Raw genomic sequence first — 23,002 nt, 5'->3', positions numbered from 1 at the left:
AAAAGGAAAGTCAATAAAAATGAGGTGTGAGTTCGTGTACCTCTGTAAATACACTATGTACGTACAAAAGTGTGATCATTTTCCCATCTATCGATAGAAACGGGTTAGAAAACGTGAGGAAAACAATGCTCGTTGACACTCTCAGCAAACATTCCGTGATCCCGGGGCGGGCAGCCTCTCACAGTGCTACACGGATCCCCATCCCCGGTGTCCCCGTCATTCCTTCCCTTCAGGGTGGGTGGCACCTGTGACTTATGTCTAAGGAACAGCAAATGGCGAAGTGCTGGGATGCGTCTTCTGTTTGGGACCCTCTCCTTCTCCTACAAGCCGCCATATTGTGAGCTGACCCGGGGGAGTGGCCTCTAGTCAACTGCCATCAAGGAACCCAGCGCTGGCAGCACCACCCTTGGGACCCTGGAAGCTGAGCTCCGCCACGGTGTGGCTGCCGCTTGAGGGGGGACCAGAGCCAGACGCGCCCCAACCACAGAAACAGTGAGGCAGTACATGCTTGTTGTCTCCGGCCACCAAGTCTTGGGATGATTTGTTACACACCAGTAGACAGCTGACACGGACTGCTAGGAGTCAGTTAGACAGCAAAGTTCCTGAAGAACATAAGACGGATTGCAATCAAAGTACAAATGGGCAAAGGATAAAATAAACGATTCAAGTGGCAAAAAAAAGACCATGTGAAAGACGTGTTATGAACTGAATTTCATTCCCCTCAAATCCGTACATTGAAGCCCTCATCTCTGCTGTGACTGTATTTGGAGACGGGTCTGTAAGGGGGCAAGGAAGCTTTGAGGAGGTCACTAGGGTGGGTCCCTCAGCCGGGAGGACTCATGTCCTCCTAGGAAGGGACTCCAGAGGTGACGTGCGCATGCAGGAAAGGTCATGTAAGGACACGGCAAGAAGATGACCATCTGTTGCCAAGAAGACAGGTCTCAGCACAAATGCCAGAATCCTGCCACAGTCTTCATCTCGCACTTCCAGTCTCCAGAGCTGTGAGAAAATGCATTGTTTAAATACTTTTTTTAACGTTTATTTATTTTTGAGAGACACAGCATGAGTGAGGGAGGGGCAGAGAGAGAGGGAGACACAGAATCTGAAGCAGCTCCAGGCTCTGAGCTGTCAGCACAGAGCCCAACGTGGGGCTTGAACTCATGGACTGCAAGACCATAACCTGAGTTGAAGTTAGGCGATCAACCAAGCTTCAGCTGCCCGAGCCGAGGAATACAGACGCTGGACCTCAGTCAATACGACACAAGGCAAGTTGAAGAGGAAGATGCACTTGCCAGTGAGATCGGGAAGTAGGGTCCTCTTCAGGGTTGGGTGCCGGGGGGGGTGGGGGGGGGCTCCGTCTCCTGCTGTTGATGAGAGCGTAACCCCGCAGAGACTTCACAAAGGACGTGTGTCTGATCAGGGTGTGAGGTGTCCACGCTGCCTCCGGAAGCTTCCTGCACCTTGCACACAGCACCAGTGGGAAACAAGATGCGACTTCAGACCCAGACAAAGAACATGACCCTGTGGTCCATGGAAGCCCTTGTGCGTGTGTAGAACAGTGCTTGTCCCCACTTGCAGAAGCTTCCGGTCTTCGCTGCCTACCCTCTGTGACTGCACACATTTTGCCCGGTAATCGTGTCTATGATCAGAGAAAACTCCTAAGAGTTCTAAAAGCTAGACAGAATCACATACGACCTTAAAGTTTTGTGCCCTGTCACTAAATCAATGCTTTTTCTCTGGCCCCTTCATGAAATACACAAGCACTAATACTAACAGCAAGAATCCCAGATCATAATGACGATGTCGACGATAAAGGCTGTTGTGTCGTAGAACCCGCTCATCGCAGGCCCTGACTTCAGTGGGCCATGTGGACGTGACACAGGCCTGTTCCCAGAACTGCCTTCTGGGAAGGTCGGTCTTCTGAGGGGGCCCGTCCGGGTCATCACGCCCTCCCCCCGAGCTCGTAAGGACCTCAGTGGCTGGGCTCAGCGCTGGTGCACAGAGGCAGACCTGAAACTCAGTCCCCGACCAGGACAGCTTGCTCCTCACTGGGCTACCTCCTTACAATGGCCACTGACCGATGCAGGGCTCGCTGGAGTGTCCACGTAAGATGTCTCTCTGTTCACTTTCATTGCCAAAGAGCGTTAGATTCCTACTCAATAAATGCTGCTCAAATGAACCACATTAGAGCAATCTACTTCCCTAAGAAATCATTACAATCAAGAAGGCAGATCAAAGTCGACAGAAACAGGGGACATCAGTTTCTTTTTCATTTAATTGTTTTTTTTTTTTCATTAAATGCACGTAGTAGAAGACAAAACCCTACAGACCATTTTAATGACAATATTACGGAAGTCAGGGATGGCCTCCTGAAATTAAAATGCGAACATCTAAGTGTACACTGTTTGAATTAGAAAGTTATATAAACACTTTGAATAGGCCTTTTTATTTTATATAAAGCCTTGTATTACATATAATAAGGATCTAGTCTTTTGGTATTTCCTGATGTCTCTGAAGTTTATGGAAGAGCCCTCTTATCGTGGGGTGTCTGGGGTCGGCGGGCATCTGGGATCGGGCGTGGGCAAGATGCCCAATGTCATGGGCCAGCTCGGAGCATGGACACACGGACACAACACACTCATGACGGGAGCTGCGGGCAGGCCCGGATGGCGCCGTTGCCCTCTGTCAGTGCTGCTGGCGGAGCCGGGCTCGTGCTCCAAGCCCACCGTCTGGGAAGACAAGACAGGAGGGCGTGTTCAGGGTGGACTGTAGCTGCACAAGAGGAGGCCGTGTCCCTACATGTCAATCTGCCATCTCTGCCAGGAGCCTTCCTGCAGGGGGTCCCTGGCTGTGCCGGGGTCCTGGAAGCGGACACTGGAGACGCGTAGGCATATTTTAGTGGATTCCTCTCCTCTGAATAAAATGGGAAAGGACGCGAAGGGCCAACGGCCCTCCCCACGAACTCCATGATGGACCAGCAAGCCCACTGCTCATTTCCACCAGCGATCAGTGAAATTCACAGCTAAGGATTGATTTCTGACGGGACTATACACTCATTGAGTCAAACTACCATACAAGTGAAATCGAGGGTTTTGGGAAAGCATCCCACATCTAAATTTGATGAGGACATCTAAAATGACAAAATGACCTAAAATTTTTTTGATGTTTGTTTGTTTATTTATTTATTTTTGAGAGAGAGAGAGAAAGAGAAAGAGAGAGAGAGATAAAGTATGAGCAAAGGAGGGGCAGAAAGAGACAGGGAGACACAGACTGGGAAGGAGGCTCCAGGCTCTGAGCTGTCAGCACAGAGCCTGAAGCGGGGCTCGAACTCACAAACAGTGAGATCATGACCTGAGCCAAAGTCAGGTGCTTAACCCACTGAGCCACCCAGGCGTCCCCATAACTTATATATAGTTTTTTGGTTTTTTAAATTTATTTTTATTTATTTCTGAGAGAGACAGAGACAGAGACAGAGAGAGAGAGAAAGACAGAGAGAGAGAGAGAGAGACAGCATGAGCAGGGGGGGTCAGGGAGAGAGGGAGACACAGAATCGGAAGCAGCTCCAGGCTCTGAGCTGTCAGCACAGAGCCCGACGCGGGGCTCGAACCCACAAACCATGAGATCATGACCTGAGCCGAAGTTGGACACTTAACCGACTGAGCCACCCAGGCGCCCCCCCATAACTTATATTTTTAAGTTTATTTATTTATTTTCAGAGAAAGAGAGAGCACACGACCAGAGGAGGGGCAGGGACAGAGAGAGGGAGAGAGGGAGAGAAGGAGAGAGAGAGAGAGAGAGAATCCCACACTGTCAGTGAAGAGGCCAATGTGGGGCTTGAACTCACGAACTGTGAGACCATGACCTAAGCCAAAACCAGGAGTTGACGCCTAACTGTCTGAGCCGCCCAGGCGCCCCAAAAGTAACCTTTGACTAAAAAATACATCCACTTGGGTGTTTCAGCATAAAAGCCAATTGGATGAAACAGATTCACTCTCCTTTGGCTGCCCAGTACTGCTGAGCCGTAGGACTGCCGAGCCTCAGGCAGGCGTCTGAACTAGCCAGTGGCTGTGTGGCCCTCCTGGATCAGCCACAGCACGGCCGACGCTGGCCCCCCGCACACCGGCGTCCTCTCTCTGTGGCCCCAGGCTGCACTGCGACTTGATGTTCACCGTCCAGTCTCCACGAACTTGTGCTTTGAAAGAAAGTCTCTGTTTGGGGCTCGACTGTGTCCTCGATGTGCATACTGATGTTCTAACCCCCAGAACCTCAGAATCTAGCTGTATTTGGAGACAGAGTCTTTCCAGAAGTGATTAAGGCCAAGTGAAGCCATCGGGGTGGGCTCTCGTCCGGTCTGACAGGTGTCCTTGTGAGAAGACATCAGGACACAGACCGCACGGAGGGACGCCCGTGTGAGGACACGGGGAGAAGAGGGCTTTGTCAGCCGAGGAGAGAGGCCTCAGGGGATCGGAACCGCCCACACCTTGAGCTCCGACGTCCAGCCCCCCGAACTGTGAGGAGATCAAGGTCTGTGGCTTAAACCACTTGTCTGCGGAGCCCTGTGACCCCAGCAGCCTCTGAATAATAATGCGGCCAAATACAGGCTCCAGCAGAAAAGTAACAGCTGAATGGAAGGAGGTGGGGAGAGGAGAGGAGAGAGGAGGGGGGACGGAATTTACACAGTGGCTCGGAAACTTCCAGCAGGGACAAGGGCATCAAGAAATGATGGAACGGATGTTCGCGGACAAGTTCTTCAAATCACACCCTTCGCACTAAATCCGTGTAAAACTGAACGCAGAACTGGACACAACCGAGCAGCTGGGACGCGGAGCAGGGTCCTTCGCCCCGTCCCTCGCGCACAGACACGGCCCCCATCAGGCGTCCGCCCCGTGCTTTCCGGCAAGTAGGAAGATGACGTTTCAAGGGCACATGATTGAAAACAAAAACAATAAAACCAATTCTCATTTACTAAAATGCCATGACCAGTAGATTTCGCATTGAGAGAGAAAAGGAGAATGCCAGGTCTTATGGGATCCACATGGTGCCGGGGCGAAATTATCTGGGTGCTTATCTGGGTGCAAAAAGGCGCAAATGCCTTTTTGGTCGAGTGTCGCTTTGTTGCTAAAAACGTCCACTTTCCTGACAAACAGAGCGCCCAACGGCCGAGACCCCTCTCGGGTGACCCATGATCATGCAGTACCTGAAGGTCATCACTTCCGTCCTTCGGCCACCGTTGTGGTGTGACAGCCAGCTGCAAGGGCAGGGCTGCCTGCGGGGGCCCCACGCGCCCCCACGGACGCCCCCAAAGTGCTCCCCCTGAGGGGAGTGTGGGGGTCACCAGGGTGTGCCCAGCGGGCTGGGAGCGGGAAGCCCTGGCGTTTGCACAGGGGAAGGAGCTGCTGAGCCAGAGTGCAGGGCAGGGGGAGCAGAGGCTGGAGGAGGTGAGGTGGGAGGGGCCTGCACGGATCTGGGATCCCAGGGCAGCACCGGGCCTTGGGGTGCTAAGGGGGAGCCGGTTCCCCCGGGGCAGCTCGCTGAGTCCTCCCAGAGACGCCGAATGCGCTGCCGTCCCGCGTGTGAGGAGCTGAGGGACCCGCAGACCCACCGCAGGGCAGTCAGTAGGTGCTCCCCACCCGCCAGCCTCCCTGCAGTGCTGGGGCCTGAGCAGGCAGGGAGGGGCACGCGGGAGGTCGGGGGGCAGAGAGGAGGATGGGGGAGCGGGGGGGGGGGGCCAGGTCATACTCCTCGGGGTCTGCAGCCATGCCCCGCATCCCATAGCGGTGCGCGTCCTTGGACAAGCGGTTGGCAAACTCCTCCGCTGTCCCCGTCTGGGAGCCGTAGAACACGATGATGTTCCTGCCCTAGGGAAGGCCAGATGCGTGGGCTCAGTGAGCGACCAGGAGCCACGGGCNCGGGGGAGGGGAGGGGAGGTAGGGGGAGGGGAGGGGAGGACGGCGGAGCGGGGGGAGGACGGGGAGGGGAGGACGCAGAGCGGGGGGAGGTCATAATCTAAGTCCTCCTGCAACGCCACCTCGCTCTGAAATTTCAGTGTCCGTGCGAGGAGCCTAAGGAAACTCGGGCGGCTGCCCTTGCTGACGCCGGACTCGGGCATCGCTCCGCACGGGCCTGCAGGAGGCTGACGCCGCCGATGCCTCGGAGAGCCGGCCTCTCCCGGGACACCAGCACGGGCGGCCCTTCCGAGCCCTGAACGCTTCCGCTGCACCGGGGAAAACGTTACCCAGCGCAGTCAACAGCCGCACTCAGGTCCGAGTAACCAACCTTCCAAATGTGGTTGAGGCATTTACAGTCGGAAGTGCGGGCACCTGAGGCCCGCACATGCGGACCTGGGGAGGTGCCGTGCCCGGCCCGCGGCCGCCAGGAGCGCCCGCTCGGGGCTCGGCGGACCCTCGCTGCCCTGGCACCCTCGCTGCCCTGGCACCCGCGCTGCCCTGGCACCCTCGCTGCCCTGGCACCCGCGCTGCCCTGGCACCCGCGCCCTTGCTGCGGCCCGGCTCTCCCCGAGGAGGGCGGCCAGCAGCCGCCGAGCACCTGCGCGTCCACGGTGCAACGGCGAGATCAGCTCCTTCCCAGGAGGACCCTACGCCCGCGAATACGTGCGCTGGAAAGTTCTACGGTCATGGGCCGGAAGCTATTTCTCATTTCTTTTCCATGGATGGGTAACGACTGACCACTCTGACCCTGGACTTTTGGAATTTTGTCTAGTGCAGGGTTTTCAGTCTCCTGCAACTTTGTCGTTCCTCGTGAGGAATTTAAAACCATAATACATGGGAAGAGAATTTGCTTTAGATGGCAAAGAAATGCCAATGTTATCACGGCTCCATGAATGTCACGGACATCTTGGTGAGCTCATTCGTTATGTCTACTTTCCCTAAGCCTGCTTAATTATGTGATTCGACCAACTGAAAAAAATACCTTAGAATATTCTGGAAGAAGAATTCAGTTTAAAATCACAGTGCAAATGTTAAGCTTAAGCTTTGGGAAATCTCTGGACCAAGGCCTAGTTCCTGGTCCCTTGCGGCCTGACTAGAGCCTGAGGCCCACGGAGTGTGGGAGGGGGTAGTGGCCACACCACAAGCCAACAGCCTTTAAGTGCGCACCAGCATGGAGATCCGGACGGGAGTCTGGCCTGGGGCCCCGTGCCAGCCAACCCCACACTCCTCTTCATCCAAGTGGCGCTTTCTTTCCTCTGCATCCATTCCCAAACCCACATTCTTTCCCCAGACTTTCTTCACATTACCGTGTGATAAACTTAACATATGGTACGTGCGTAACGTTTGCAACAAATGGGTTTTAAAGCTTTGACTTATCCAACCTTAGCGATGCCTTCTAGAATATTCTGAAATATTTTCTAAGATGCTCCCTACCCATAAGTGTTGTGACTTAACTGGCTCGGAAGACTGGCCGGTAGTAGTGAGACGCATGTGGCCGGCAGGAGACGGAAGACAAGAAGATTGGATACAAAGTATCGATATTCATTGGGACTATGTGCACAACATAACAGGTCAAGGAAAGGAAGAGAGTGACTGGCAAATGATTGGATGATTCAGAGAGTCCTATGTCTGAAAGGAAAGATCATTTAAGAAAAATTCTCCCTTCCTATCACTCACTCAAACTATACCTACCTCCCCAGACCAGGGGGCATTACTGAATTATTTTTCTTAAGACCAGACACATTACAAAATAATAGCCTCTCTGGGTAGATTTAGGAGCCCGACTTGTCCTCAACTGTTTGCGGCAACTGAATTTAACAGTCCAGTATGGGAGTTTCCACTGAATCTACGGGGCCAGTCCCCCCGGAATCGGGGAGGGAGGAGGCCCGTCGTGCCCTGAGTGCCTGCTAAGTGAGGGCCGAGTCCTTTCTGCCTCTCCTCAGCCAGTCCCTTCGTGCTGGGCCAGCTTCTCTCTAATTAGTGGTCCCTCGCACTCGCATCTTTGACAACTCCTCCTTGATGAGGCTACAAAATGAGGCCACAAAGAGGGGAGAAAATGCGCCTTGGATTTCGGCGTCCCCGGTTCCTGCTTGAGAAGCCGCGGTCGGGTTCGATCCCGCCACGTTCGGGAGCTCCAGAAAGCAGACACTCGTCTCGCCCCTGCTGGCTGCCAGCTGCTTTGTCACGCACGTGGCAGGGCTCCGACGTGGTAAAGCCGCATGCCGACCGCGCTCCGGGCTGGGGGTGTCTGGCTCCCACCTGCCCACCCCGTGCCCTGGCCCCCGGCTGGCACCTGCTGGCAGAACCCTCACGCCCTCCCCCCTGCACTCATGCCTCTTAGAGACGGCTGCACCCTTTGTATACCTCCTCCCGTGCCCCGGTTTGGGGGTCTCTCCTGACCGGGGGCTGACGCACACCCACTTCCGAAGTGGCACCACAGGTCCCTTTTTCCACAGGCCTTAAAAGTTCACATGTCGCCTGTCCTTGTGCGGTTTGCAGCCTCGTCAAGGGCAATGACGTCAAGGGCTGCCTGACAGCCTGCTGGGCTCGACCTTCCCAGCGAAGCCTGCAGAGCCCAAAGTGTATCTAAACAGGAGACCAGCACGCCTTGGAGGCCACGGCTGTGCGGTCAGGGTCAAGGTGCCGACTGAGGTCCTTTAATATTTTTCTTAGGCTAGGACGACTGAACTGATCTCAACCAAAAGATGTGATGACAGCTAAATAGACTGCAGGAAGAGAAAAAGAGACTCAAATGTGAAAACTCAGTCTGAGCAACTGTGGGTAGAACTGTTTCTTTTCTTTCCTTAAATATTTTTGAGAGCGAGAGAGACAGAGTGCAAGCAGGGGAGGGGCAGAGAGAGAGGGAGACACAGAATCCCAAGCGGGGCTCCAGGCTCTGCGTTGTCAGCACGGAGCCTGACACAGGGCTCGAACCTGCAGACGGTGAGATCATGACCTGAGCCAAAGTCAGACTCTTAACCACCTGAGCCACCCAGGCGCCCCAAAACTGTTTCTATTTGCCATCTGTGATGCTGAAAACATCGCCTACGAGAAGTGGCAGTTATGGCCCCAGCCATGGAAGGCTGGTCAACCGATTTAGATGTTACAGACTCCAATCTCATACACAAGGGAACACCTCTTCCCAGGCTGCTGTGCCCAGCAGGCTGAGAAATACGAGGGCAGAGAACGCTCAGGCCTCTCATGACCTCAGAGGTTGGGTCTCAGATTTCAGTAGGGCTCAGCGTGGGAAAACCACCCAATAGCGTATACATCCCAGAGGGTCAGTGGACTCCAGCCATCCCTTCTCCTCATGGGAACGTGGCCCCTACCCACCGAGGCTTAGGATTTGCACGGATCCTGGAGACACTCAGGCACTCTCACTCACAGACAGAAGACCCGCCCTAGCTTTGGGGGCTGAGCTCAGAGTCCTAATGGAATGTGAGGCAGGCACTGGGGTTCACCCTGGATTAGCCTCCAGTTGTCATGACGTCACAGATCAGCTCCCGGATGCTCCTGAGAAAATGCAGTAAGCCCTCCAGTTTGGCCATTTCAAGCAGATCTCCCTTGAATTCCACTGAAGGAAAGGACTTTCCTGGAGGCATTAGAAAGGCAAGACCTGACCACAATGATATTCTCCTGACACTGGACTGAGGCAATCGGGGTGATGTGTGAATTCTAAGCTAGGTCTTCATTGTAAGTCACATTCCATAATGAAGCAAAACATCTCAGCCATGGTTGGTGGCTAATAAAACCATCTGGTGTGCGCTGAGACAGGATAAAAGTAAATGTATTAAGTAACGATATTCTCATATGTAATTTTCTGACTTCGCAGGAGCAAAGAAAATGAAGCTAATGCCGGGGCGCCTGGGTGGCTCAGTCGGTTAAGCGTCCAACTTTCGCTCAGGTCATGATCTCGCGGTTGGTGGGTTCGAGCCCCGCGTCGGGCTCTGTGCTGACAGCCAGCTCAGAGCCTGGAGCCTGTTTCAGATTCTGTGTCTCCCTCTCTCTGACCAACCCCGCCCCCCACTCACGCTGTCTCTCTCTCGCTCTCAGAAATATATAAAAAAACATTAAAAAAAAAAAGAAAATGAAGCTAATGTAAAGATACGCTAACAAACAGGAATCTTAAGAGAGCAAAGTTGTAGAGATGAAGAATAGCCTCTGATCTGTCGGTGGACAATGAACAGTCACAGTTGCTATCAGGATCCAGCTCCTGGTAAAGTGCAGTGACTCGAGGATGGAAAGCCACAGAGGCGGTGAGAAGATCCCAGGGTAAGAGGCAGTGGTCCCCAGAGGGGAAAAACAGGCTATCCTGACATTTTTGTGTATATTTGTAAAATCGTGGCCAAATATGAAAACATTTGAGCCAACTGAATGTCAACACTGCCCTGAAATGCTAGCAGCTATGAAAGCTGATCCCTTCGTGTAAAGGATTTGAATGTGAGTCCAGTCCTGGGTCTTTGTTGATACTTTTCTTGTGTGCTTATTCCACTGCATACTCTACTTCTTTGAAAGAAGGAACATCTACTGATCGCCTCCTCTGTGCATGGCACTTGCGTACATCATTTCCTTTGGGCGTCATGATTCACCTGTGGGATGGGATTACACTTCCCATCTTTAGGGGAGGGCCCCGAGGCTTGAGGAGGAAGCAAGGAAGCAGGTTCTGGAAGACGGATGGTATCAGAGCCCTGCCCTCACCTTCACGTCCATGGCTGTATCCCCATTCTACCCAACAGGATGATGGCAGAACTGACTATATTTTGGGGCCTCCAAACCTCATTTCCAGTGCTTGTGGCCATGAGCAACATGATAAGCTTGTAGAGCTTTCTGAAAACAGCCGTCAACCTTGATAGCCATGCACTACCTGGAGTTCTTAACCAGGGCCACGTATCCCCGAGGGCACAAGGGTACAGAAGCTTGGATGGAACACATGCCTTTATTTTCACTACCTCCTCACTGCACCTCAGGACTTCATTTAATTATGATGAGAGATAACAAACCACAGCAGCATTTGCAATTCCTTGACTCCATCACCAGAAATTCAGATAAAAAAAATCACATTTAAATATATTTAATATTTAAATATAATTGATTTCTTTTGGAAGTCTATGAATTTTATTTCGTGCATTAAAAAAATTGTCCTGAGGAGGGGCCCACGGGCCTCCCCAGATGCCAAGGGACCACGCAATCCTCAAGGTGCCCTTGTCAGGGTTAGAGGCGGCAGAGAGGGGTCCTGGGGGCTCTAGTTCATCTCCGCCTGGTCTGGGAAAATAACCAATCTCTCCCAACCATGAAAAGGCAGATGCCAGGAACCCCCTTTAAATAAAATTACCTAAAAAAACTCATCCTCATTCAATCCAGCAGAGCTCAAACTCACTTTTTATTAGATTAGTTTGATTTATGAATCATAGTACCTTCCTTTAAGATTAAATAATTTTAGTGGTTGATCGTACCATTAGAAAAATTGTCTTCAAAGAGCTCAGATTATGATGTTTCCTAGTATACACTGTACACGTGACCCGAGAATAACTGAGCAGATCGGTGCGGGGGTGGGATCTTTGTGGCCACTCTGGGCGCCTCCTCTGCCTTCCTTCCAGGCTGGGGGAGGGCACTTCCCTGGGACCCTAACCTGTGTGATCTGCTCTCCCCAGGCGGGACTGGAGAGGGCTCCCCGCCCAGGGCAGTGCTCTCTGCACTCGAGGAAGCTTCCCTGAGAAACAGCCCCCTTGCACAAAGTAAGAGTAAAGGAATTATTTAGTAGTTTCATGACTTTTAAAAGTTACATTTTAAAGGCCTATCATATTCAACTAGTTACAATTAATTTAAGCTTGTAACAAATTCAACTTCAATTTTCCTCCATGATATTTCTCCTTTTCCCTATATGGGAAGTAGAGTGAAGTAGTCTGTGTCATTATCGTGAAAGACCTCAACACAGATTAATCCCTGCAACGAGTAATATTTATTTTGTACAAATTACATCCAATTCCTGACTGCGGTCTCCTGGGGAGCAAAATGGGCACCAAGCCTGACACTCAAAATTCACCCTAATTCATGCATGTCAACAAGGTAAAGAAAATTGTTTTAATAATTACGTGCATAAAATATCCCAAATAATAAACTAGTAACCATTTATTGTTATAGCCGATAAATAAGCAATTCTGTCACTCCATATTCTGATGTTTGGAAATGTCTGATCTTTACGATCGAAAGATAGAAAGCACCACCTTACTATTTTTCTGGAAATGTTCCCTTCGATTTCCAAGTAAGTTGAATACATTTCAAATCAAAGTGTAGTCTAATCCATTAAAAGAGAGTATTTCCTTAACTCTCTCATCAAAAAATTTTAATTAAAAAAAAAACCATCTTGGGACTGCTTGCCAAATATTGTGACGGAGAATTCGTATTTACAGAAATAATTTTTAAAGTAGTAAATTTTTTAAAATCTGAGTCGTTTCCCCAACGTAGCAATTATGTTCCCAAAGCCTTTCTTTCTCAAGTTTTTCAGAAATTTTAAAATGCCTTTCCTTTGTGTAGAAGAAATAAGGCAAGGATAATGGTTCTTTCTCCTACCGTTTTGAAAGGTTTAAAACATTCTTCTATTTCAAACAATTCATACAATGAGCTTCTTTGGACCAACTCTGCTGGTAATTCAGTGGATTTGATGGATACGTTATCCTTCCCCTCATGGGTCAGTTCTTAGTGTTGTAGCCAAACCAAGCACGGTCATTGCAAAGGCGGCTCTAAAAGGTGCACAGGGACCCACGGGGGATGAGCAAACTGCACGTGTCACATGGGGGCTGGCTTCCACTCGCCAACTCAGCAGCTCACTGAGGGCTGGTGGCACTGGACTGCCTGATGGCACGTCCGCTTTGCTCTTTATCTTTACTCGTCATCTGCCTTGGACACAGATCCAACCTCAGCGAGCCTCAGTCTCCTCCTCTGTAAAATGGGAGTAACCTGACTCATAGGCCTCTGCAGGGATTTAATCAAATGGCCAACATCAGGCATTGTGCGTGGCGGCTTGTCCCTGGTAACCACCCAATATGCCTTCACCTCTCGTTGTGTTGCAAGCAGGGGGCAAAGCGAAGGGAATGTGGTATCTGCTCAGAGAAGCAAACCGCATGAAGAACAATTTATTTGGCGCACACGATGTGTCTGGGATTGTGCGATGGGAAGGGAAACAGAGCTGTGATGCGTAAATGCAGTCTAGCAGGATGAGAACAGAAATGAGTGCCTTCCAGAAAATGCGAGGTGGTTCAGAAGAGGGTGTTTTGCAGAGGCGTTGGGGCATCACGGGTGGCTGGACCTCACCTGGTGAATGTCGGGGAGGGGCTGGCCGGGGGGCCAAACAAGGATGGAAAGGACCAGCCACTGGGGCTGGGAGAGGCTGGTGGAGGACGGACCTCCGTGGGGCCACAGCAGGTGGGGAGGGTGTGAGGGGTATTCCAAAGGGGCATAATTAAGGGTGCGGGAGCCAGGCCTGTGTCTTGGAGGAGCCAGGGAGGAAGGACGGGGACAGAGAGGCTGGATGGGGCATTGCAGGGGTCCACGCAGGAGATAACAAGCATCTAATGAGGCAGGAGTGCGGGGTGGGGAAGAAAAGGCAGGAAAACAAGAAAGGCAGAGTCCTGGCTCCGTGCTCCCTGGCCACGCCCAGGCCTGCTGGCGGGGAAGGGGCTCCCACAGCCACGCCCTGCCCTCGGCTTCCAATCCTCTGCCACCTGTTAGGTCCCAAATCCGCTTCCTCCCCCGACTTTCTCAATCTGGGGTCCGGGGTCCACCCACACTGCTTGCTCCCTCCTAGACTCACCAAAGTGGCCGGTCAGGAGGGGGACCGGGGGCAACACGCCGAATGGGGAAGGGGAGCCGTTGGTATACCCAGGGCGACGTGGCTGCTGGGCCAAGTCAAGGTAGACCCTCAGGAAACGGGTGCTGAGCGAACGAATGAATGAATGAAGTATGATGCTGAAGAATCAGCAAACAATTAATCTTTATCATAGCTTGCTGACTCGCTGGGTAGGGAAGCTACACGTTACTGGAAACAATTTCTGCCATTACAATGACCCTTTGTGTGTTTCGGGAATGCCTGATGGTCCCGTGTATGGGCCGTGAAACAGCATTCAGGGGGAAGCAGCTAGCCCTCAGTGTCAGAGTCCTGACCACCTGTGGGGGACAAGCTCCCTCTGCGAACATCACACAGAAGGTTCCAAGATCCCGCTGACCCCAGGACCCCACCTCTCCCACGTTCCTAGTGCACGTGTGGGCCAGATGTCAGGGCCACGGATACCCAACGAAGGGGCACTTATCCAAACAGCAAGCAAGGCCTGACTGTGGGGCTGTCTGACATGCCAGAGGCCAACGTGAAGGGGCTTCTCGTCCCCACTGGGTACTTGTCCGTGGCAGGCACTGGATGCGGATCGTAGGCAGCCGTGTGCACCCAGTAAGCATCTAGCATGTAGTAGGCCCTCAACACCTGTGTCATGGGAACTATTTAACTCCTGCTAGTTACTTCTGGGCAGTCGGAGCGCCCGAGCCCTCACGGTGGTGTTTAATGGGTCACTGAACTGTCTTGAGCATACTTCCTTTTCCAGGGGCCACGCTCCCCCTGGGTTCAGGGAGGAAGAACCTGGTTTTGTGATGGCTTCCTCTACAACAGGGCGGTCGGCCAGGGAGGACCCGGCATGGCAAATCCATCAAGGTGGGAGGGAAGGAGGTAAGGCAGGTAGATGCACGGCCACGTGACGCTCTTGCTGTGGCCTCTGGTGGGGAAACGCACAGGGGAAAGGTGAGGAACTCCTGGCCAGGGTAGCTTTTTCAGCCCTGGCCACACGTTAGAATCATGCTGGAGTTTTTCCAAGACTTCCCCCAGGCCTGATCCTACAGGGGAGGGCTCCCAGGGCACCTAATTTACCGAGGGGGCTGAGAACACGGGCAGAGAAGAATGCCACCCTCTCTCCTTCTCGCCGCCTTCTCGCCACCCCCTCGCCTTGCCAACCCAGCAAAGATCTCACGTTCACGGGAACGGAAAGGTGGCTCAAAGAGCCCACCCTTTCTGGCTGCTTTAAAAAACAAAACAAAACGTGAAATCCATCTCGGACGGCCCCTTAGCTGTCCCCAAAGTGCCACTACTGAGTCTGCCTTGCCTCTAAATGTGGACTGACACACGCCTGTTCTTAGGGATGAAAAAGGGCAGAACCCTGGGTTGTGGGCTTTAAAATGAACTTGGAATTATTGTTACTTGTTGGCATTTTCCATTAACAAATGACCCCCCCACACACAAAACTATCCTGTCCCTTAACGAGAAAAACAGACATCTCGCATCCGTTAACGTAAACCAGAAGCGTGAACAGAAATGCATTTACATTCTCCTCCTGCAAGTCCGGATTCTCAGAAGTCCGCCGCTCAGGGTAAAGTAAGTTGCTACTATTATTAACTGCACCGTCAGCCACGGCTGAGCGCGCTTGCCAGGGATAGCGCTATGGGAGCCCGCCAACTTGGCATGGGACTATTTTTAGGATACAGAGTCCCGTCTGTGTCCTCCGGCCCGTCCTACTTGGTATCAGAAGAAGCTATTTTTTCTTCAAACGGCCAAGCACATGGCCGCCCTCAAGCTGCAGCCTCATCCCTGGTGAGCAATTATCTCCATCACCTACACCCGGCACAGGACAGAACGACAGAGTGACTCACTGGAACGCCCCACCAATCCACTCTGCTCGGCAAACGCGTGGCTTTGCCCGCCCCCTCGTTATCACTGTGTAAGCTCTACATCCCCCCCCCCCCAGCCCCCACTACTTCCCCCTACAAGGGCTACTGAGTCTATTTCAAGGTGGCCTTCCTGGGCCTTCCTCAGTGTGGCTCTGCATTCACAGGAATTGGCTTCGCCTACATTACTCTGCAAACCAGTAAGAGCTTCTAGAGACACGAGGTTGAATTGGTTCTAAAATTCCCTTTTGGGCTCATGCCGGGCTGATACCATGGCCCTACATGATTCCTATACCGAGTCCTAATCCCCAGCACCTCGGAATGTGGCTGTGTTTGGAGACAGGGTCTTTACAGAGGTAATCAAATTAATCTGATGTCGTTAGGGTGGGCCCTAATCCTGTGACTGGTGTCTTTGTGAAATTAGGACACAGATGTGCACGGAGGAATGAAGATGTAGGGAGAAGTCCATGAGCCGCGAGGGCAGTCTAGAAATTCTCCCACGTGGCCTCGGAGGACCCCCACCCTGCCAACACCTGATTTCAGACATCTGCCTTCCAGAACTGTGAACGTCTGTTGCTCGGCGCCCGCAGTCTCTGGCGCTTTGTGACAGCCGTCCTGGCCGACTCATACAGGGCTTCAAAATACGGATGTCGATTATAGCAGCTTAGAAGCCAATGCACTTTAGGACCCAAAGAAAGGGCTGTTGATCTTCCTCACTCTTTCTGAGAAGGCCTGGGGGTTTTGTGGCCGTAAGTCAAATGCTATTCCAAGGCTTTGCACTTCAGAAGAAGTTCTGAAGAAGGCTGTATTTGGGGGTGTGTGTGTGTGTGTGCACGCGCGTGCACATAATTCTCAGAGACACGACGCAGAGAGCTTTAAGTCCTGAGGTCGAGCTCAGAGACGCCCTGGATCATCAAACAGCTGAACTGCAGAGTGCTTTACTTTTTTCGCCACATTCTGACAAGTGGAGACACCTGCCAGCTTCCTTTATTCCAAGAGCCCAGGAACTAACTCTGTTCGGCAAACATCACCGTCCTGAAATCTCTTCCCAGCCTGTGGTTCAACCACTGAGATCTGAGGATGCTTCAATCCTGCTCTTCTCATTCTTCTGTGGACGCCTGCCTGGGTATCTGTTCTCTGCGGACACAGATGATTATCACGCGGGTCCCAGTCAGCAGACGGCTGCCTGGAGGAGACAGCCGGGTGCTCAGACCATCCCCGGTCAGACTCTGGCCTTTCTGACGGCCTTCACTACCGTGGGTTGGTTTCCAGAGCCTTGCTAGTCATTGCGAGAATTAAAACACGAGGTATTGATGTCACTTGAGGGTGCCAAGCTACGGTTTCCTCACCTGTACAGAGGCCATCAAAATACTAGCGCCAAGGGAGGTGACGCAGCCTCAGTGCTGAGCTGGCCCGGGGCCCAGGGCTCGGCACCGAGCACACCGTGAAGTTAGCTGCTGCTATTATCGTCAGCATCGCCTGCGCGCAGCCTAGCGCGTTGTGTGGCTGGCTCTGAGCAAGAGAGGAGGAGTAAGAAGCAGTCTTTCCAGTGCCATCTGGTTCCCTGCCCCTGGCAACGTCTAACTGATTGAAAAGGGGACACGGGAGGCGAAGCGATGTGCAAGCAGAACCCTGAGTTACCTCCTCAAATGGCTTTTGGGGACCCTCTGCGCAAACGACTGCAAGGAGAGGGTCTCTGTCGATCATTTGGTGACTCGAGGCTCCAAACCTGTTGTGTGAGCCAGTGAACTGCGAGGCCCTCCCCAGCCACAGTCCTCCAACGTGAGTGCTAGTGAGCCTAGGTCTCCCGTGCCTGTAGTTGGCAAATGGAGTCTCACGCGTGAGGCCACCTGCTACGCGCTCCCGCTGCAATGGATTTCCAGACCTGCTTACAGCTTCCGAAGGTCGCAAATCCTACCATGAAGCTAGGAGGCATCCCCTTTTGGTTCAGTAAATGATAAAGCATATAAATTATGATCTAACCTTTTCATCCGTTCTTTTTAAAAGTTTGGGAATTTTCCCCTCCAGTGCAGAAAACCAAAAGAGTTACCGAAAATGTCTCCATGTAGTCAAAAGAAGGCTAGTAATAGACAATAAGCAAGCCGGGCATGTGTCTCACTGTCCCTACACAGGACACATCCTACAAGAAATGCATATTGATTTCATTTAAAACCACCACGATCCCTAAAGCAGCACGCGAGACCTGATGACACGGGCCAGTTAGGTCGAGGTCTCGTGTCGTGACTGAACTCATCATATCCTGTGATAACCCCGAGCTTTTCATTTTATGCACCAAACTGTTAAGCAAACCTCTTCTTCACACTCCCGATGGAACCTTTAAATGTGGTTTACGGTTTCTCTGAAGGTGTAGAAACAAAGTCAACTTAGTATACGCTCGGTTCGGAAAGTTAAGCTGAGCAGTTATGCAAGAGGGAAAAAACCGCTTCCTTAACTTTGTCTCTTAAGACAAATGAATCCAAAAAAAGAAATGGCAACAGATGGAGGAATTTAACTAGAATAGACCGGTTCTTTCTTCTAAACTAATGATTAGTTTAGTAGCTGTCCTGGTTGTGTTCGAATACCTACCTCATCAGGTATTTTGATGGCTTTGCCAAGCCTATTGGAAAGAGTGGGGGTAACTATAGTATTTGCACCGAGCAGTCTGTAGGCAGGGACTTCATAAAGGGAAAGGCACACTTAACGCTCAGGTCCCTGAAATACTATTAGAATCCTTCTGCGCACAGAACCTTGAAACACTATGGCTTCATTTCTCCTATTCAAACGTTGCATTCTGAACAGTTTATGTAAATCCCACTTCCGTGTCTTATTGGGTGTTGAAGCCCGCACAGACAAGGCAAAGATGTTTTACTGGGGTCTTGAAAAGTTGCTGTGTTCTTGCCTTTGAGTTCGGGTATCTTACACACTAGAAGTTAGAATGGATAATAATACGGTACGTTCGGTGGAGGGCCCTGAGTTCAATTAAGTGAGACTTGAAATACATACATTAAAATGTTGGTAATGATTTTCAACAGTGAAAGTCATTATCTTGCAACCTGCAAACTGAGTGCAAGATTCTCAACTTCAGTCACGAAGGGAAGGAACGTATACCCAAGGAACTTTCCTTTTAAGAGAAGTGCACGGGCATCAATGCAATCATCATGCACAGCATTAATCTAAATGTTGAAACCACTTAATTTACAAAATGGAGCTCTTTTTTGAGAAATGTCCTCATTTCCCATTTGAAATCTTTATTTTCCTGCATCTTTCAAAATGCAGGCTGTGGTCCCAGGGACCTTTATGATCTCTTCCAAACCTAAAATGTCATGATTCTGTGGCTCTGTAAGGCAAGACGGCCTTCCTCGTCCCCTGGTCCCCAAAGTCATCTCACCGTGGAGAATGAAAGTAGGGACTGTTCCAGAAAGCTCTGATTCGCAATGATTTAAGAAACAGATAACAAAGACCTTTTTTTTTTTTCCCCAAAATATTCTTCCACATCACGTGTATAAATCCTGTTGGGAAAGTAAACTCAGGTGCCCCCTTTCCCGCCTGCCCGACCACTGTGGCTTGTATTTAAATCTCAGGCACCTTGCATCAGAGCCAGCACTGAATGGAAAGGAGTCAGTGTGAATGTCTGACACGAAAGCATTAAACCTCTCTCAGTTAAAGACATCTCTCCAGAGCTGTCATCCTTTTTTCTATAACTCAAGATATAAGTGGAACCTAATACACCCCCAGAAAGGACAGACTGGCAGGTTGGCTCCTTGGTGACAGCAGACTAGGGGCAAGCGTGACTCCCTTCTCCCCTGGAGTCAGGATGCCATTTGAGTAGGATCCCAGGGGCTCCCTCTCTAGTGAACTTCGCAGGACCAGCGTTATTTGATTGGCATGAAAGATCCTGCAGCGAAAGGGACACAGGCAGGTGACGGGCAACTGACGGTTTCTGATGCGCTGGCTGCAGAACGATCACATCGAGGTCATTCAGGGTCTTCTAAACAAAACAACGATTCTCCATAAATCTACCACTGCCCATTGCAAAATTACGGCTTTATTCACCGTCTCGTATCGCTTCGGGAAAATACCAATCAAGTGAGCGTGACGGAGAGCACACAGTTTGGCAAGAGAACACCATCACGCCCCTGTCTGGAGCCAGGTGGGCACATAGTTTAGAAGATCCATTCATTCTTTGCTGTCAGGTTCTCTGGGGTTTTTTGGTCTTTTTTTGTTTGTTTGTTTTTTGTTGTTTTGTTTATGTTTGTTTGTTTTTCCGGTAAAGTTGCCATCTGGTGCAACAGGCAGGAAGACTCAGGCATGGAGCTCCCTCCACCCCCAGCCCCACTCCCGGGTGTGTGTGGGGGGTCACTACTTAGTTAAAATCTTTAGCCCCGATGAAGGAGTTAACTTGCACAGGCACGAGAAAACCCAGGGAAGAAACAGGTCTAAGAGAGACCCGGACCTTGAATACCTACCCCAGAGCTGATAGCTCTGGAAAGGGGCAGGCAGGTGCCCGGGATTTCCTTGAGAGAGTCTGGCTTGTCACTTAAGGAGCCACTCAAACCACACCTCTGCTGCTCCAGTGAAATTTCTCAAGAGCAATAGTTTCACCTTTGCCCTAGATGCCGCTCCGAAGGAGCCGCAGAGCCGGGGACAGGTTCACCAGCAGGCCAGCCCTCTGCAGGGCACCCACCTGAGATGTTGGGGAGGGGACCCGTGTGTGTGTGTGTGTGTGTGTGTGTGTGTGTGTGTGTTGGGGGCGCAGCAGGGCATTCAGGTCGTGAGGTACCCGTAAAGTTCACCTTCAGGAGATTATGGGGTCCAAGATGCGGAGAAGCAGATGGGGGGAGGGTATGAGCGGAGTCAGGAGAGGGGGAGACAAGGGGGGGCTGGGAAAAGGAAAGGGGGAGAAGAAGCAGGAGGTGCGGGTGAGGCACCAGGGCGCGGGGGGGGGGGGGGGGGGGTGTGTGTGTGTGTGTGTGTGTGTGTGTGTGTTGGGGGCGCAGCAGGGCATTCAGGTCGTGAGGTACCCGTAAAGTTCACCTTCAGGAGATTATGGGGTCCAAGATGCGGAGAAGCAGATGGGGGGAGGGTATGAGCGGAGTCAGGAGAGGGGGAGACAAGGGGGGGCTGGGAAAAGGAAAGGGGGAGAAGAAGCAGGAGGTGCGGGTGAGGCACCAGGGCGCGGGGGGGGGGGAAGGGAGAGGCGGATGGGGCGCGAAGAAGGCCACCAGGGGCGGGGGAGGGATGGGGCGCGAGGGGAGACGGGCCGGGGGAGGGGAAAGACGCAGAAGGAGCGGGGCGGGGGAGAAGGGGAGCGGGGCCCCAGGGCAGAGGTGGGGGGGGCGGGGAGACGCGGGACACGCGGCGAACGGCGGTGGCCAGACGCGCAGAGCGAGCGCGCGCGCCTGCGGAGACCAGAGACCCGCAGGGACGGCAGGGGGAGCCGCGCGGCGCTCGGCCCCGCAGCGTCGCCCGGCGCAGGCGGCGGTGGAAGCGGCCGCCCGGCGCCCCGCGCCCCCCGCCCTCCCCGCCGGCCCGCCTTACCTGGCCCTTGACCAGGCTGGCGGCGAACTGGCGCATGACGGCCTCCACGGTGTAGGCGCTGGACCAGCCGCGCGGCGTGAGCAGCTCCATGCAGATGGCGCCGCCGTCCAGCACGTAGCCGTTCTCCAGGCGCGGGCTGAGCACCCGCATGAAGGGCGGCGAGAAGGGGAAGTTGTCGGGGAAGGTGAGGTTGAGCAGGATGAACTCGGTGTTGGTCTCCTTCATGTCCTGCCACAGCACCGAGTCCTTGTCCACCTGGTGCAGCTTCACGTTCCAGTCGAAGAGGCTCTCGTCCACCAGCTCCACCGAGATGAAGCGGTCGCTGAGGCGCGCGATGTCCTGCAGCTCCTTCATGAGCCGCCGGCTGCGCACCTGCGTGCAGTGCTGCTGGCGCGCCGCGGGCACCAGGCTGCCGCCCGCCGCCGCCGCCGCCGCCGCCGCCGCCGCCGCGGGGCCCGGCCCCGCCCTGGCGCCCGCCGCCCGCTCCCGGGGGCCCCCGGCGCCCGCCGCCCCCGCCGCGCCCGCGGCCGGCTGCGGCGGCTTGTCGCGCGGGGCCGGCTCCGCCGCGCGCTGGCCCTTGCCCTTGCCGGGCCCGGGGCTCGCGTCGCCCGCGCCCCCGGGGTGCTGCTGCTGCTGCTGCTGCGGCTGCTGCTGCTTGTGGCCGCCGCTCTTGGCGCCGCCCTTGCCGCGCAGCGACGCGCTCTGCTGGCCGCCGCCGCCGCCGCGGTGGTTGTGGTGGTGCTTGGGGTCCTCGGTGTCCCGGTTGTGCAGGCGGATGAGCCCGATTTTGCGGAGCAGCGTGGCCATTTTAGGCTCGGCGCCGGCGGGGGGCTCCCCTCGGCTCCTGCCCCCGGGGCCCGAGAGCCGGGGCGCGGGGGGCGCGGGGCGGCGGCGGCGGCGGCGACCGACGAGCGCTCAGCGGGGCGCGGCGCGAGCCACCCCCGGCGCCGGCGGCCGTGGCGCAGCCGAGTGGGCAGCACGCGCGCTCGCCGGCCGCTGTGTCGCCGCTGTCATATGACGGGGCCCGCTCCGGCTCGGGCTCCGGCCGCCTCGGCGAGGGGAGGCGTGGAGGGGACGCGGCGGCGCTCGGCCGTGCCCCCCGGCCGGTCCCTGGGCGCAGCCCCCGGAACCCGGCGTCCGCGGTCCTTTGTGCGCGGCCGCGGCCGGGCTGGCCTGGAGTCCGAGCGCCGCGCCGGGGCGCGCAGAGCCGCCCGCAGCGCCCCGGAGGCAGCGAGGTGGCCGCGGGCTCGCGCCGTGCGCGCCCGCCGAGCCGTGCGGCGCTGGCGGCTACCGCGGGGCCCCAGCCGCTGCCGCTCGCGTCGCCGCCGCTGCGGCTGCTGACATTGCAGAGGCGGCTGCTCCGTCTGAGCCGAGCGCGGCGCGGAGGGGGCGGCCCTGCCGGCCGGGGAGGGGGGCGGGGGTGCGCGCGGGGCGGAGCCGCGGGCTTGCCTGCGCCGAGCCGCCCCCGCCGCCCGCCCGCCGCCCGGCTCCCGCGGCGACGCGCCACGGCCGCTGGGGGGAGACAGCGGCGCGCGGCGGGCTGGCCGGGCCGCGGGAGAAGGGGCGCGCGCGCTAGCGGGGGTCGGGGGGGGGGGGGGGGGCTCAGGGGCCTTCGGGCCGGGATCCCGGCCCGCCGCGGCCCCCGGCCCGGGCCTCCGACCTCGCTTCCCCTGGTTTGCACACGCCGGAGGGGAAAGGGTGCCGGGGGAGGGTGGAAAGTAACCTGTTTACGGATTCCCTCGGACTAGATGGAGCCCAGCGTTCCGCGCTGCAGTCCTGGGCCGGCAGAGGCCGGAGGCCGGGGGACAAGCGGC

The 23,002-nt window shown here is 54.4% G+C and overlaps 1 protein-coding gene across 1 annotated transcript in view; it reads right to left on the bottom strand.

Annotated features, from left to right (window-relative positions):
* Nucleotides 1-22,476, bottom strand: part of UBE2QL1 (ubiquitin conjugating enzyme E2 Q family like 1) — a 40,512-nt gene extending 18,036 nt beyond the window's left edge. The window contains exon 1 of the mRNA XM_039222716.1: nucleotides 21,189-22,476. Within this exon, the coding sequence (XP_039078647.1) occupies nucleotides 21,189-21,995 (807 nt within the window). The 5' untranslated portion in view covers nucleotides 21,996-22,476. The remainder of the gene's footprint in view (nucleotides 1-21,188) is intronic.
* Between the last annotated feature and the right edge of the window lie 526 nt (nucleotides 22,477-23,002).

The sequence above is a fragment of the Hyaena hyaena genome, unplaced genomic scaffold (genome assembly GCF_003009895.1).
Source record: "Hyaena hyaena isolate Hyena2069 unplaced genomic scaffold, ASM300989v1 scaffold_1177, whole genome shotgun sequence".
NCBI lineage: Eukaryota > Metazoa > Chordata > Mammalia > Carnivora > Hyaenidae > Hyaena > Hyaena hyaena.
The sequence above is the reverse complement of the archived record's forward strand: the minus strand, read 5'-3'. Positions and strand labels throughout refer to the sequence as shown.